Consider the following 13,595-nt stretch of genomic DNA (forward strand, 5'->3'; position numbering starts at 1 on the left):
AGCTCCCTTTTCCCGCTAGGGAAACCCCACCGCGGCCACCGCCAGCTTTCGCGCGGGCCCTGCTTCCCCTTCGAAAGGGGAGCACAAGCTACGGGGACTCGTCTCCTCTCCTGTATTTGGGTTTGCAGTCATCATCTTCCCATCTTTTCCCTTTGCAAGGGCCCAGGGACGGGGCTTGCTCCAACCCGGAGGAGTCTGCCAGCTCCCAAGACCCAGGCCAGGGCTTCTCCCTCCGGATAAGGTCAAAAGCCTGAATTTGGGGATGCAGCAGTTTCCCCACTATCCAGCAAGCTGGGACAGCAAAAAGCTATTATTCCTTCTCTATCTCTCCCAATCCAGGTAATCCAGTACGAAACGTGAGTTCAAAACGGGCTTTTGCCTACAAGGGGAAAGTACCACGAGCGATAAAACTCCATCCCCAGCCTCAGCTACAGGCGTTTCCGGAACCAAAACGCTCCGCGGTTGCATTACCTGTCCTTCGGGCCGGCGGCAGCGCCGCTCTCGCGGCGAGCTCCCGCGCTCCAGCCGGGATAACCAAGTTCATCGGACAAGTAATCAAGTTCTTTTACATGCACCATATATTTTGATCGGCTGTTGCAGTTACGCGAGGTTAGTGATCATGACGGTTGCTCTACGCTAAGTTAGAAGCATGCCTCGTAAGAGCGCTCCCAGTGCCGGGGGTAAAAACCCTCGGAAAGCACCAGCGAGGTGACAGAGCTCAGCCGCCGCGACCTATTCTAGGCTGGAAGAACGGCAGCGTACTACGGAGATCAAAATTCAAGCGTGTTTAGAGGCGCCGAGTCGAAGCGCTTTCGGATTAGGATCTCGAGGCGGAGGCATCGCACACACTCCTCCTGCGCAACACCCATGCATCGCGCATCCGAAGGAGCCGGGATTTCCACCTCTCTATTCGCGACGGGAACGCATCCCAAAGCTTCCTTGGCATGATCACTGGTAGGTGCTCAGACTTTGGGGGGGGGGAGGAAAGAAAAAGGGGGGGCCGTTAACGGATCAGAAGATCCTGCAGCAAGTTGGGAGCAAAAAGGGCCAGGGCACCGTCACAGCCGAGCGCCGCCCCGTACGGGCGGCAAGGGATGCCGAGGGAGGGGGGAGAGCTCGCGCTCTCGCCAACGCGAAACCCTCTCGCCCGCGGGCGCAACCGCTTCGGTTGCGAGGGCAACTTGATTAGCCTTCGTCGGAGAACGAGGACCCGAGCGGGAGGGTTTTGCCGCGATCCCCGTTCGCCGCGACAGCCAGAGGGGGGCAGAACTGCACCGCTGCTGCCCGTCGGGCGCAGCTCGCGCTCCCACCCCAAATTTAGAGTGATCATTCCTAAGGAAACTTAAGACCTTTCCCCTCGCCGCCGTACGGGCGAAGCGCTCTACCTACGAAGCCGTGAAAGAGAGAGGAGCTCAAGCGATGCAGCACTAACTGCTCTCAAAGCCCTCACCCAGTTTGTCTGAGGATGAGATAATATCGGCTGGAACGGACGAGTCCAGATCCGCATCCAAGATGCCCAGTGGGTCGAGTTGTGCTACATGGTGCCCTCGAATCTATGAAATGGGCCAGGAATGGATGGGAGAACAGATGCCAAAAAGGGATGGGGGGGGGGAGGGAGAAAAAAAAAAGGGGGGGGGAGGAAAAGAAAAGAGGGGAGGGGTAAAAAAGTTAAATTACATTAGAATTAATTTGCAGAGTAATTCTCACCGACGTTTGGAGAAACAGTTACTGGCGCATCATCAAAATTTACACAACTAATGCCGAGAGGATCAAGCTTTGCAATGTGATGACCCCTGACCTGGAAGCAACAACACAGACGGGTTATTAAAACAAGTTAATTGAAGAGACTTTCGTAAAAAACAAACAAACAAAAAAAACATGCATATTTTCCCTCTTTAGGATTCCTGCAGAGCCACTGGACCAAAGGGACCCAGCCCATTTACGCAGCCCGCCGTTCTTTGCCACGGGCTAGCTATTAACCCCAATTTTGGGGTTAATAAAGTAAAGTAATATAGTAAAGCCCGGAGAAGCTGCTTAGGTGAGGTCTGCCCGTGCTGGGAAGAAGGCGACATGCTATAAGGGCTCTGCAGAAGGCCTGATTTCCACCCGCGTAACCCCGCATCCCCCAACCGGCCCTCCCCACTTCCCAGGATTGCGGGGACGCTTCCTTTCCCGGCACCCGCATACGGACTCCTCCAAGCCGCAACTGCCACTTGCGGCATCCGCTGGTGCTGGGTCTGAAGCCAGGCTTCATATTTGACTTTAGCGGGATGGGGGGAAAGGGGATCGTGTTGGGGTGAAGCAGAGACCTGCCACAATTCAGGTCTGTAGGTCCGATTGCCAACCTGAGCGCTCTCGGAGCTGTAGAAACAGGCATCTCCTCTCTGCAGCGGCAACAGCTCTACACTGGTTGTTTCTTCTTAAGCGTCATCGCAAATTAAGAGCCAGTTTTGAGGATTTGACAGATCTGCTCGGTGCCCGACTGAGCCAGGTGACTCCATACCACCGTGGCCTGGTGCAGAGAAGTCCCACCACCAACAGCAGTAATTCCAGGAGACCATGGATGGGGAGGCGTTGCGGGAGACGGCGAGCTGGGTGCTGCCCGCAGCCACCGCTTTCCTTCCAGCGCGATGCACGGTGCCACGTGGGAAGCGAGTTGCTTGTCCCGTGTTCGCGTTCAGTAGCTGTAGCTGTGTGTTTAACCTAAAAAAACCTCTTTACCTGCCTCTTTACCTGCTTCTCGGCTGCTCCTGCAACTTCTGAGTCAGTAACTTTTGCTTTCAACATCTACCGCTACCCTCCAAGCAGGGATCCGCTTCCTAAGTTACAGATGCCTGAACCTACGGAGGTCACTTATTTCTTCCACTGCTCCAAGCCGGCTTCGATTCAGACCTTTTTTGTTCCAGTCTGAAGCCACGTTCCCCTTCCCCGATGGTGGACATCTCGCTGGGCAAGGCTCGCTTTACCTCAACGGCCCGTGCTCTCAAATTGGCGAACCGCAGCTTATTTCTTGACCGGCTCCGGTTCTGGAAGCTTTGGGCTCAGCTATCCTTTCCAGCAGGACAGGCTACACTGCCTGTTACTATGGTATAGGTATATGGTATGGAAAATGTGGTGTATTTTAAGCCCTGAAAAGCTAAATACTGAATTATGCTCTTAGTCATCAAAAGAGTTACCTAGTTATAAAAAAATCTCTTGTATACTAAATCTCTGTTATAAAACAGGTTTACTGACCTGACCTTATTCACCAGAAAACACTACGGATCCCACCGACATGCCTGGAGGTGGCCACGCGGCATTCGTATCCAATCCCCAGGATTTTGGGAAAGGATTTTTGCAGTTTTGCCAGCCAAAGTGCCCAAAATCGGGCCGTCAGCTTCAAGGGAAACGGCTACGAAGAAGGAACCGAATGCCGCAGGATCTCTGCAAAGCCGCTCGCTGTGTTTCTAGGTCCCCTCGGGCGCTCGGCAAGTCCTCAAACCGGCGTGGGAAGGAGGAGAAGGTCTTTTCCCAGCGGGAGCCGTGTTTCGCGCCGGACCAGCTGCGGAGCGCTACCACGGAGGCAGCCACGAGGGCAGCAAGCGGCAGGGATCCAGCCGGGTGGGTGGCGCGACCGCCTCCGCTACAGCGGCACAAAGGCGGATTGTTTTCCCCAGCTCAAAACGAGACGGCCGCCGTTATTGAAAAAGGGAATCATGGATGGGGCACGCGACCGCTGCTACAATTCAGAAGCCGGCCGTCGCCGGTGCCACCGAGAACCGCAGCACAGCGGGGTCACCGCTCACCTATAATTAGAGCTCAATCCAATTTAAGAAATTAATTGCCTGGCGTTTTAAATAGGTTACACGTCACAGGCAGGGCTTCTTACCTTCGTATTCTTTCATACCTCCACGCTCTATGCTGAGCTTCCCTGCCTGGGCATGCTACAGCCAGAGTATCCATACAGGTTTATTCCACTGTAGCTACAGCGGTACGACACCAGTGTAGAAATGGAGGCAGATTTCTCAGTACAGCCATGTTAGAAAAAACGAGGCCAGGAGCAACCGCCTCGCAACGCTGCCGTTTCAGAAGCTAAGGGAAGCGAAGGGAATGCAGAGGAGGTTGAAGATTTTGCATTCAAATCGCTGTCACGGAGTTGCTGCCTCCAACTGCATCAGTCACCACTTGTTTTAACTTGGCGTCTGCCCGCTTTTTGCACCGCTTAGGGCCGCGCGGTATTAAAAACAGCCAGCTGGGAGAAGTCAAAGCTGACCAGAGCCGGCAGGGCGATCGTTTCCCATGACGTGAGCCACGAGGCGAGATTCACGGCCCTCTTGAGCGGCTTCCAGCTTCAGCTCGTTAAAGCAAAGCAGAGCAACGCCCCAGCGCTGGCTGCGGTCCTTCCCCGCGGACACGAGCCAGGCGCACGCGCCGCCTTCGAGCCGGGCAGCAGAGTCCAAGGCCGCGCAGACCTTTGGACTTTCCCAGTGCTGCATTTATCGTGTTACTGTTGCCTAGTACATGGGATTTTTCCCAATATCTGAGCAGGTTCCTGATCTGCAGCAGGTGCTTTTTTGTAGCAAGACAGCGGTTAAAAAGCAGATCGCCTCCGGGGCGGTCGGGCTTGTCACCTTCCCAGTACAGCCACCAGTAAAGGCTGCACCTGCTTGACAGACCAGAGCGTAACCAAAAGCTAAAGAATGACATAGATGTGGACACATCTAAACGCTCTCTCAAGCTAAGTGTTGGTCATATCATTTATGCGCGCGTTGCTGCTTTAGATGTTTCCTTTCTGCTTTCTCCTGAAAGGTTGGTTTTGGCAGCATCGGTCTGAACACATCAGTCAGCAGAAGGTTTTAAATATGTCTCAGGAGCTGGCAGCGCCACGGCCCTTTTCCAGTTTGCAAATCGCAAGGAAACGTTTCCTGAACTTTTATTTTAGGACGTCAGAAGATCTAGCAAGAACACAGCCGAAATACGGGAAACAGGATCCCCGTCCTGCACCAGTTTCGAGCTAGGCAGGAAGTGGGAAACGATAAGCAGCTCCACAGGAATATAACACTAGGGGCTAGTTTTCAAAACGCCAAACAGTTTGGGGATGGGAAAAGCTCTCTGTCTCTCTCTGCAGTTCCTGGGCTGGGGATAATAACCAACTGTGCTATGATAATTGCTCTGTCTGGGTGACAATAGCTTTAATTTGCCTATTGTCGCGCAAGCATCAGCTGATGCATCTGCCCCAACAGGTCAGCGACTGCTGTTAAAAATAAGGGAGACCAGCGAGCGGGCGCTCAGCCCGCGCGCTTTCCATGCAAAACAGACAGAGGCATTAAATGCACTAAACGGAGGGCGTTTTTAGTGCCGTACCGAGCTACCGAAGGAGCAGGGCATCAGCAGAGCTGCTCCCGTCTCCCTCTTCGTTCAGTGACGGCGCGCCCAGAAAGCCGCACTCGCTGCTCTACGGGCAGCGAGCTCCTCCTTGGCGCAGCGGGGTCTCCTTACCTGATATGCCCTGATAAGGGATTGCACGGCGAGATGGTCTTCCACCAGCTTATCTACGTTGGGCTGTGCTTGAACCAGGAACTGTGCTTGTGACAGGGCGGAAAGGCTGGTGCTCAGTGGAGGGGGGCTTTGGTAAGCGGTGCCTGGAGCAGCTCCAGCATTGGCGTTGCGAAAGAAGATGTCCCACGACTAGAAAAAAGGGGGAAAGAAAAGGGGGAAAAAAAAAGAGGTGACAAGTTCATCACACGCGATCCAAACACCACCTCCTCGCTCCAGTGCCCTACCACAGGATGAAACAGCTGCTGCGGTCTCATCTCTATCGTCGCAGCAGCCTTTAGAGACGAGCTGCAGGGCTGGAGGAGGAGGGAAGAAAATCCACAGGCGACAGAGCCGCCTCCTTCCCACCTGCGCCCAAAGACCACCCAGCTACTGCCAAAGTCTTAGGTGCACCAGCCTGGCCAAGAGTCAGCAGGTGCCTCTACAGCCTCGCTAAGGAAAAACCTCTGCACATTAACGACATGGTGCAGGAGCAGAGAAATAATAAAACAAAACCAAACCACCCCCAAACCCCTCTTTTCTGCATTACAGCATTCACACGCACAAAAATAATCCGTGGTGCTGGAGAAGACACCACCACCCCAAGGCCTTCAGGTTTCATTGGAGAGACAATTGGCAAACAAATACGTGAGACTGAATTTGGACATGAAAGGATTAAAGCTCTTACGCTGTTTCGGTTACACGGTTATTCCTTTTTCCATCCATCTCGATCATTTCTTTTGGTAGGAGACACGGTGAAGAGGACAAGCGGGGCAGAACCGGGCAAGCAGCTGATCTTTCTCCTTCCCCGACTAAACCCAATGAAACCACACGTCATCGTTTCTGGCCAAGTGAGGTGATGGCTGCACTAAGCGGTTGTTTGGTTAGGCTTAAAAATGGCATTCTGAGAAGTTCTTTAAAAAATAAGTTTTCCCAGGAACTCCAGTTGTGCATTTAATTCCAAATAAACGGGTTTTAGGACTGGGAGCTGGTTCTTGTGTGTAGTGAGAGGAGAACAACTCCATTCCCCCTCCTTGGCAAAAGGTCGAGGAGACCAACTAGCCGGACCTGCTGTCCACCACAGGTCCTCACGTTTCACCCAGATGCCACAGGCTGGAGCGCAAGGACTTACTCAGAGCCCACGTCTGACCCAAGTCCCCACTGCCAAACGTGGGGCTCGGTGGCTTAGCTATCGAGCTCTTATTCTTTCCGAGTAAGAAGTCCCGTTTTGGGACTCTCCCGTTTCCTGGCTGCAGGTTTTCATCCCTTCTCTCCGGGACAGGAGACTGCTATTTAATACCCACAATATTTTCTGGAAGATATTTTTACCCTGTAATTAAATACGCTTCTTAATCTCATCCGCAGTCTAAATGGATCGAGATCCAAGTCCCAAAGTGTGTCCAGCCCTGACGTAGCAATGGCTTTTTTTTTTTCTCCTGTCCCCTCTCCAATTTTTCACCAGCCTTTCAGCAACGTTGACACCAGCTTTGTACATAGTGCTCGGTACCAGCTCCATCGCGTTGTTAGTTGAGGCAGGAGGTCACCTCTGCACACATTCCCCTTGGCACAGTTAAGATAGTTATATGTGTTATTGCACAAGGGCTTCTACGCCACGTGACCCCCCCAAATTCCTGGGTCCTTTCCCAGATGCAGGCTCCTAGTCTATGGGACGTCTTACATTCTTGGCTTTACGGGTCGGTATGTTCTCGGTTTTACGAGTTGGTACGTTCTCCTCCTCCTCCAAGGCTTGGGCAAGAGCTTGTTTTGCAGGAGAACAGCCGGGAAAACAGGTTGGAGGCATCTCCACGCGCGTCAAAACCGCCCTCGCCTCCAAAACCAGGTCAGAGCCAGCCGCGGATCGAGCCTGGGATCCTCCCAGGCACAGCCCAAGGTGTGCAGGAGCACAACCGGCACGACGAGCCGGAAAAGAGGCGTCAGGACTTGGCGCGGCGCCGCGACCATCTTCTTTAGACCTCGTGTCCCTCTTGGCAACCAGCTGAGGTTAAACGTGAGCTTTTCTATTATCAGCAGAAAAATCACCTGCTCACTTTGTACACGCTTCCCCAACCAAAAGCTTCAACGCTTGACACCGTCATCTTTAAAACAGCAGGAACCCTTAGATAACAAGCAAACGAGCACTCAGCACCCGGGATTAGGGGAAAGGACTAAATCATTCTGCTCACTCCAGGATTTTAGGGGGGTTTCCTAATCACCACCGCCAAAAAGCCCCTCTGAGCTTTCAAGCGTTTTTCTGTCAATGCCGGTTTTGGCTCTTGCAGCTAGCGCCCATGTATGAAAAGCTTGGAGAGAACGTAGTGGATATGGGGAAGAGGAGAAGGACCAGCATTCAGAGCCTCTACAGAAGCAAGCACGGCCTAGGAAAGGCCATCGGCTAGAGCCGACAAGTCCTTTCGGGCTCGCTGCCCTCGAGATACGGGTGCCACGGCGGGCAGCTCCTCTAGCCGCGCCAATGGACGGCGGAAACCCAGCACGTCTAACCTGTGCAGGGAGAGCAAAGCTCTTCTCCCCTTCGCTGAGCGTTTTCCAGGGACCGGGGCTCCTCCAGCCGTGCAGACAGCAGCCACGTGCCGCAGGGAGCTATTTCCAGCCCGTCCGATTTACGCGGATGCCCCGTCGTGCGGCTGCGCAAGGCGATTAGATTTAGAAACAGGTGGTACCGAAGGAACGTAAACGAAATCTAGAAAACCCAACGCTTGGTTTTCCAGTGCATTAAACAACCTTAAACCTCCAGAGAGAGGCAGGAGAGGGAACAGGAGCATCTGTTATCATAACTAGGAGGGGGAAAAAAAAGGGGGGGAGAGAGAGACTGAGATTTCCTCCTCGCCTGGCAGCAGCACTGGATGCTGCGCGGGGACGGGGCGAAGGCGAGGAGGATGAGCTGGCCGGCCGGGACATTCGCAGGATGAGGCCGTCCTCCTCCAGGAGGAGGATGAGGGATATTTCACCCCCGGCGGCAGCCACCAAACTACCGCTCTATCTCAAACGGTCCCCCGAAACCTGCGAAACCATCGCCCTTACGGATGGGGAAACGGGGCAACCACACAACAAGCTTTTCTTTTCGGGTGATTTTCGCAAGGGAAACGACGTACCGAGCCCAGACCTTGGTGACCGAGACCAGAACGTTTTACCGGGCAGCACGGCCCTCTGCTATAGCTGCTAGATTTTATCGCAAGGCAATGAAGATGGCAACCTTTGCTCTGCACGTACCACCGGCGGGCAGGGCGAGCTCCTGCCTGTTAGTCCGGACACGTCTCCCAGGGCAGCCCAGTTTCTTTGCCCTATTTGAGTCACGCAGAAGCGGAAAAAAAAGCTTTTAGGAGCTCGCTTATCGAACCAGGATGATTTTCCGGGGCGCACATGGTTTCACCCCACCTAGATATTTAAGCATCGTGTAAGGAATCTTACGCTCAGTTCCGGAAACGCTCACTTCATCCCGTTAATCCCAGCGGTTAAAGCCAGCCTGCAAGAGGATCTTCATCTCCTATCAAGGCTGCTGGGCCCAATATGCATCTTAATCAAAAAAAACCCAACAAAAAAACACCCCAAACTCAGTATTTCTAACAATTTACAGCTCTTTCTTTTTTAAAAAACAGCTGGCCCACCTCAAGCAGTGCCTATATCCAGATGTGCAACTCCGGTGCTTCCTTACCGCAACCGATCTCAGCGCTAGGGAATTTTTTGGGGGGGAAAAACGGGGAATATCGGGGCACTGAGGATAGCCTAAGCAGCAGTGCCAAGCCATACCCCACAATGGAGGCGCCCCACGGGCCCTGCTCGCTGCCGCTTCGCACCCGAGAGGCGCAGCGGACCGCTCGCGACGCAGGTCCGTCGTTGCCTTCGCGGTCCTGCCGTTCAAAACCGTTTCCTCTTCGAGACGCAATTTTCCTTCTGCCGTGAAAGAAAAAGCTCGGCCCTGAGCTCGCCGAACAAGGTGCGGCAGCGGCTTAGTCAGCTCAAGGTACTTTCGCTAAACGCTTTATTGCCCGAGATAATTATAGGGTATTTCGGGCTACTTTATTGCAGGCTTCACCCTCCGCGAAGCCGCGGCCTCGATAAGCGAAGCCTCGGCTTTCGCGTTTCTGACGCCGTCTCGAACACAAGGATGTTCTGCAATAAGGATGCCAATACAGGCGTCCCCTCCTCTCTCCGGCACGGGCTACCGAAGGGTTTTTGGCAAAAGGCCCTTGGAGGAGCTCACGTATCAGCGCTATCCTGCTTTATCGCAGGCAGGACTTTGAATTCGGCGTTCGCTGAAGGCAGCAGCGGCAACGGAGCTAATCGGGTTACTCTCCTCCAACCTTCCTTGTGCTCGTGACAGCCGGGGACGCCTTCCTCCAATGGAGGACCCAGCCGGCCAGCACGGCCAGCCCGACACCGATGATGTCCCTTCTTCCTCGCCGACATCCGCACGCCTAAAGGAAAAGCCTCCAGCAGCTCATTGCAAGCTACAGCGGCTCCCCCTCGTTTTGGCCTCCCGCGCTACCCGCTTCGTCCAACCGAGCGCTAAGAAATCCCGTATTCCCGGGAAGGCTGGTCTGCGCGGCAGACCCCCGAGTGCTCCGTCCCACCTACCCAAAGGGTTTTCTCTTTTTTTCCACCCAAACTCCATTTCACTTTTACATGCACAAAGCTAGGAGAGTCCAAACGTCAGCACGAGCAGGCTCAGATGCCCTCGCCGAGGGTGCGCAGCTCCGAGGCTCCATCTTTTCGCGTCCCTCCACTTGTACTAGACGGATACGCCGCTTGTTTTTATTCCCAAGAGAAAAAGCAGAGCCTGCGTCCCCCCTCCACGACAGCGTGGAGCATCCAGAACCGCCCCGAAATCCAAACGCAAGGTTTTGGGCAGGACGGGGGGGGAATAAAAGAGCTCGGTTTTGCCTCGTTGCTATTAAGGGGCCTCAAAGTCGATGTTTCCGCTTCCAAGCGGCATCCAGACGCCTCGTTTCTCGGGTCTTGGTTGCTCATTTCGTTCGAGTCAGGTGCTCAAACTGAAAACCAAAGAGCATGGGGGGGGGGAAAAAAAAAAAAAATAAATAAAATAGCTTTGTTTTACCTTCTCCGCACTAAACAAGCGCTTAAATATGTTTTGCGATTTAAAACCAGCAATCGCTGCACGGAAGGAATGAATTCGTTTTGCTCAAGAGCCCCAAACTGGTCCACCGGGTAAAGTTCTTGGAGATTTTTGGCCACTAAACCCTAGGAAACCCTGGCAAACCCGAAGCCCGGGACGGCAAAAAGCAGCCCAACCTCCCATAGGCGTAAGGAAGCTCGCAGCCAGTTTCTGCTCTGCGCTGGGAAGAGATAAGCCACGCTCAGGCCTGGCGCAGCAGCCCGGCTTTTTTGGCAATTCCACCCTCCAAAAGCTCTCGCCTTGGGAAAATGATCCGAAAGGGGATTTTTCGCAAACCCCGCTCAATCGCTTAGGCGGGAGCAGAGCGATGGGTAGCGGGGCCAGGGCCGAGCGCGAGCACAGCCGGGGTAGAGGCTCCGTCAGCTAAAGAAAAATCATCTCCCCTCCGTTCCCGTCACTCTGCAAAACTCTCCAACGAAGCCCTGCAGGATCCGGACTCACCCAGGTCTGCACCCTTCGCACAAGCATTAGTTTTGTCCGGGGAAATTTAGCATAGCAAGGCGGCTCTGGGGCCGTACAGTCATTATCAGCTTCTTCCAAAGGCGTCCAAGCGGGTTTTAGACTAGTTTTACAGGTTTAGCTTGCGAGCGATTTGAAGCCAACCAAGTTTGCTCCCTACCTTTCGGCCCATCCGCTTAGCCCTGCCCCGCGCGTCCAATCCGAGGGGTCCCGGGACGCGAGAGCCCGCGTCCGCCGCGCCAGCTGGCGGCATATTTTTAAATATGGCTCCATGGTTGCTCCAGCATTATCAGGATCTGACCCTGCACCCAAAGGGATTGAGGGGTTTTTTGGGGGGAACGCGACAGCAGCCTCAGCCAGGCTTTGGGGAGGCGCGGAGGAGCCGACCGCGCTGCCGCGGGCCGATGAAGGTCCTTCGAATAAAGACGGGCAGCTCCCGTTTGAGGCGGCGAAAAGGGTCAGCTTGGCAAGAATAAAAAGGGGTGGGGGGGGAACACGGGCAAAGCCAGAGGCTGCAAAGGGATCTCGGCGGCAGCGTTTTAAAGGAAGTGGAAGCAGCTGGGATTCACCCAGGACAGAGACGAGCCAGTGGCGGCAACAGCGGAAGCTGCAGTGACGGTAAAGACGAAATCCAGCAGCAAAGTTCAAGCCAAACCGCAGGTCCCGGCTTCACCAGAGGAGTTTTGGGAACCCGATTTGGATTTCCTTCCCCTAAGCAGGATGCTAACTTGGTTTTATTCAAAAAGCAGCCCGTAATCCACTTGCTTTTTCTATTACCACTGTCAAGTTTGCTTCCTGGCAGTAAGGGGACCCTGTTTCATTTTCAAACTACTTTTCTTACTGCCCAAGGGAGGCACCTGCCACACAAACGTTTGCAGCCACACTCGAAACACCAAAGAGCTAATTCGAATACAGGCCTCCGGGGCCGAAACAAAGCCCTGCACCTGAACGAAGAGACCGATTTAGCCTGGAAACGAAAGTTCAGGCCCCGTTCAGTCTGGGGGAACCGCCAACGAAACCTCTCCACCAAGCTAGAGATCACGCTCACGCCGTGCATCTGCCTGGGCTTCTTACCAGCTCCGTGCAAGCGTCCAGGAGCAGCTGCCTGCCAGGAACCGGAGCGTCTGTGCAAACGCGCCGGCAGAGCACGTATAAGCATGAACTCGCTCCCGAAAGCCAGAACGCAAAAGCTATTTTTACCCACCTCTGATCTTTATGTGCACGGCCAAGACTTTCCGATTCTTTTCTGCTTTTGCAGCTAAGGGTTTCGGTTACTGCCCCGAAGCGCTAAGCTGGCACCTTTCCTTCATGCCTGCGGACCGCACGCGCCGGAGAGCGGCTGCGGAGAGCTGCTCTTTGCGTACGTTGCTTTTTCTGGCTGCTTTTTGCAGGTCTGTGAGGGCTAGTTTCAAAACAGACGTCGGTTTGAACAAACTCCTGCTCTTTCAGTTTATGGAGCATCAGCGAAAGGGCAGGACAGGCAGAAGTTCAGGGACACGATTTTTTTTTTAATGGAAGGAAACCTTAGAGAGCAGCGGCTGTAAATACTCGAAAACATTTCGAGGGACATCTGTTTCCAGCAGGAACTAATACACACCTCTAACTCTTCACAGTGAGCAGGGGCAAACGCTAGACCTAGTCTGGAAAGACTGGAGGATCTCCAACCTTGGAGATGCTCAAAACACGACTGCGCAAGATCCTGAGCAACCTGGTCTAGTCGTGAAGTTGGATTTAACTTAAAGCTGGCACAGGCTTGGACTAGAGGCTCCCGCGGTTCCTTCCGGCCTAAATTATTCCACAATTCCTCCGCAGCTAAGCCTGCACGAGGATCCCTGCAGAGCGCTGTGCGCGTCCTGCCTAGATCTAGGTGAACCGATGAAACCACGCGGGCTACAGCAAGCAGGAGATGAGGCTCAAAAAAAGATCCAAAGGTCCGTTGTGGCCTCAGGACCCCAAAACTAGTCAAACACACCTCGCGCGGCTGCCTCAGCTAGTCGAGATGTTTACTCGACCATCCGTTTGGCGAGATATTCAGCGTTTGAAATCGGGTTTGCAGACCGGCAAAGAGCACTCGCGGTTTAGCAAGGGCTCTTCGAAGACCCTATCACAGGGACAAGCCCGGCATAACCCTCCCTCATTTTAAAGTGAGCTAGACTATAGCGTTTAGACTGATGTGCAGCAGCTCTTAATTCAATATGCCACCTCTGAAGGCCTGGTTTACACCACGCGACAGGGAACAGAAACGTGCACTCGGTGGGTAGCTTTCGAGTCACCATCTGACAAATGGCACAACCCAAAATAACCTATTTGGGGGTTTTTAGGGCCTGCATCGCTTCGCTCGCCCATCCGTTTGCCTAGAAAGCAGCGTAAAGTCAACTCTGTCCACAAAAACCTGGCTTTGATCCTACCTTAACACCTTTATGGCAGCAAACACCCTACAGGCCGCGCGTTTTGGACGCACGGGATCAGT

General features: G+C 53.9%; 1 protein-coding gene across 4 annotated transcripts in view; it reads right to left on the minus strand.

Moving 5' to 3' along the window:
• Nucleotides 1–13,595, minus strand: part of OGDH (oxoglutarate dehydrogenase) — a 40,534-nt gene that overhangs the window by 20,223 nt on the left and 6,716 nt on the right. For 2 of the 4 annotated variants that reach the window (XM_067312518.1, XM_067312515.1), the window contains exons 3-4: nucleotides 5,479–5,667; nucleotides 1,451–1,553 (exon numbers count right to left, since the gene is read on the minus strand). In XM_067312518.1, the coding sequence (XP_067168619.1) occupies nucleotides 1,451–1,553; nucleotides 5,479–5,667 (292 nt within the window). Of the gene's footprint in view, nucleotides 1–1,450; nucleotides 1,554–1,707; nucleotides 1,799–5,478; nucleotides 5,668–13,595 lie in introns of all 4 variants that reach the window. The other 2 variants (XM_067312519.1, XM_067312516.1) reach the window with 1 other exon arrangement.

The sequence above is a fragment of the Apteryx mantelli genome, chromosome 29, assembly GCF_036417845.1.
Source record: "Apteryx mantelli isolate bAptMan1 chromosome 29, bAptMan1.hap1, whole genome shotgun sequence".
NCBI classification, from domain to species: domain Eukaryota; kingdom Metazoa; phylum Chordata; class Aves; order Apterygiformes; family Apterygidae; genus Apteryx; species Apteryx mantelli.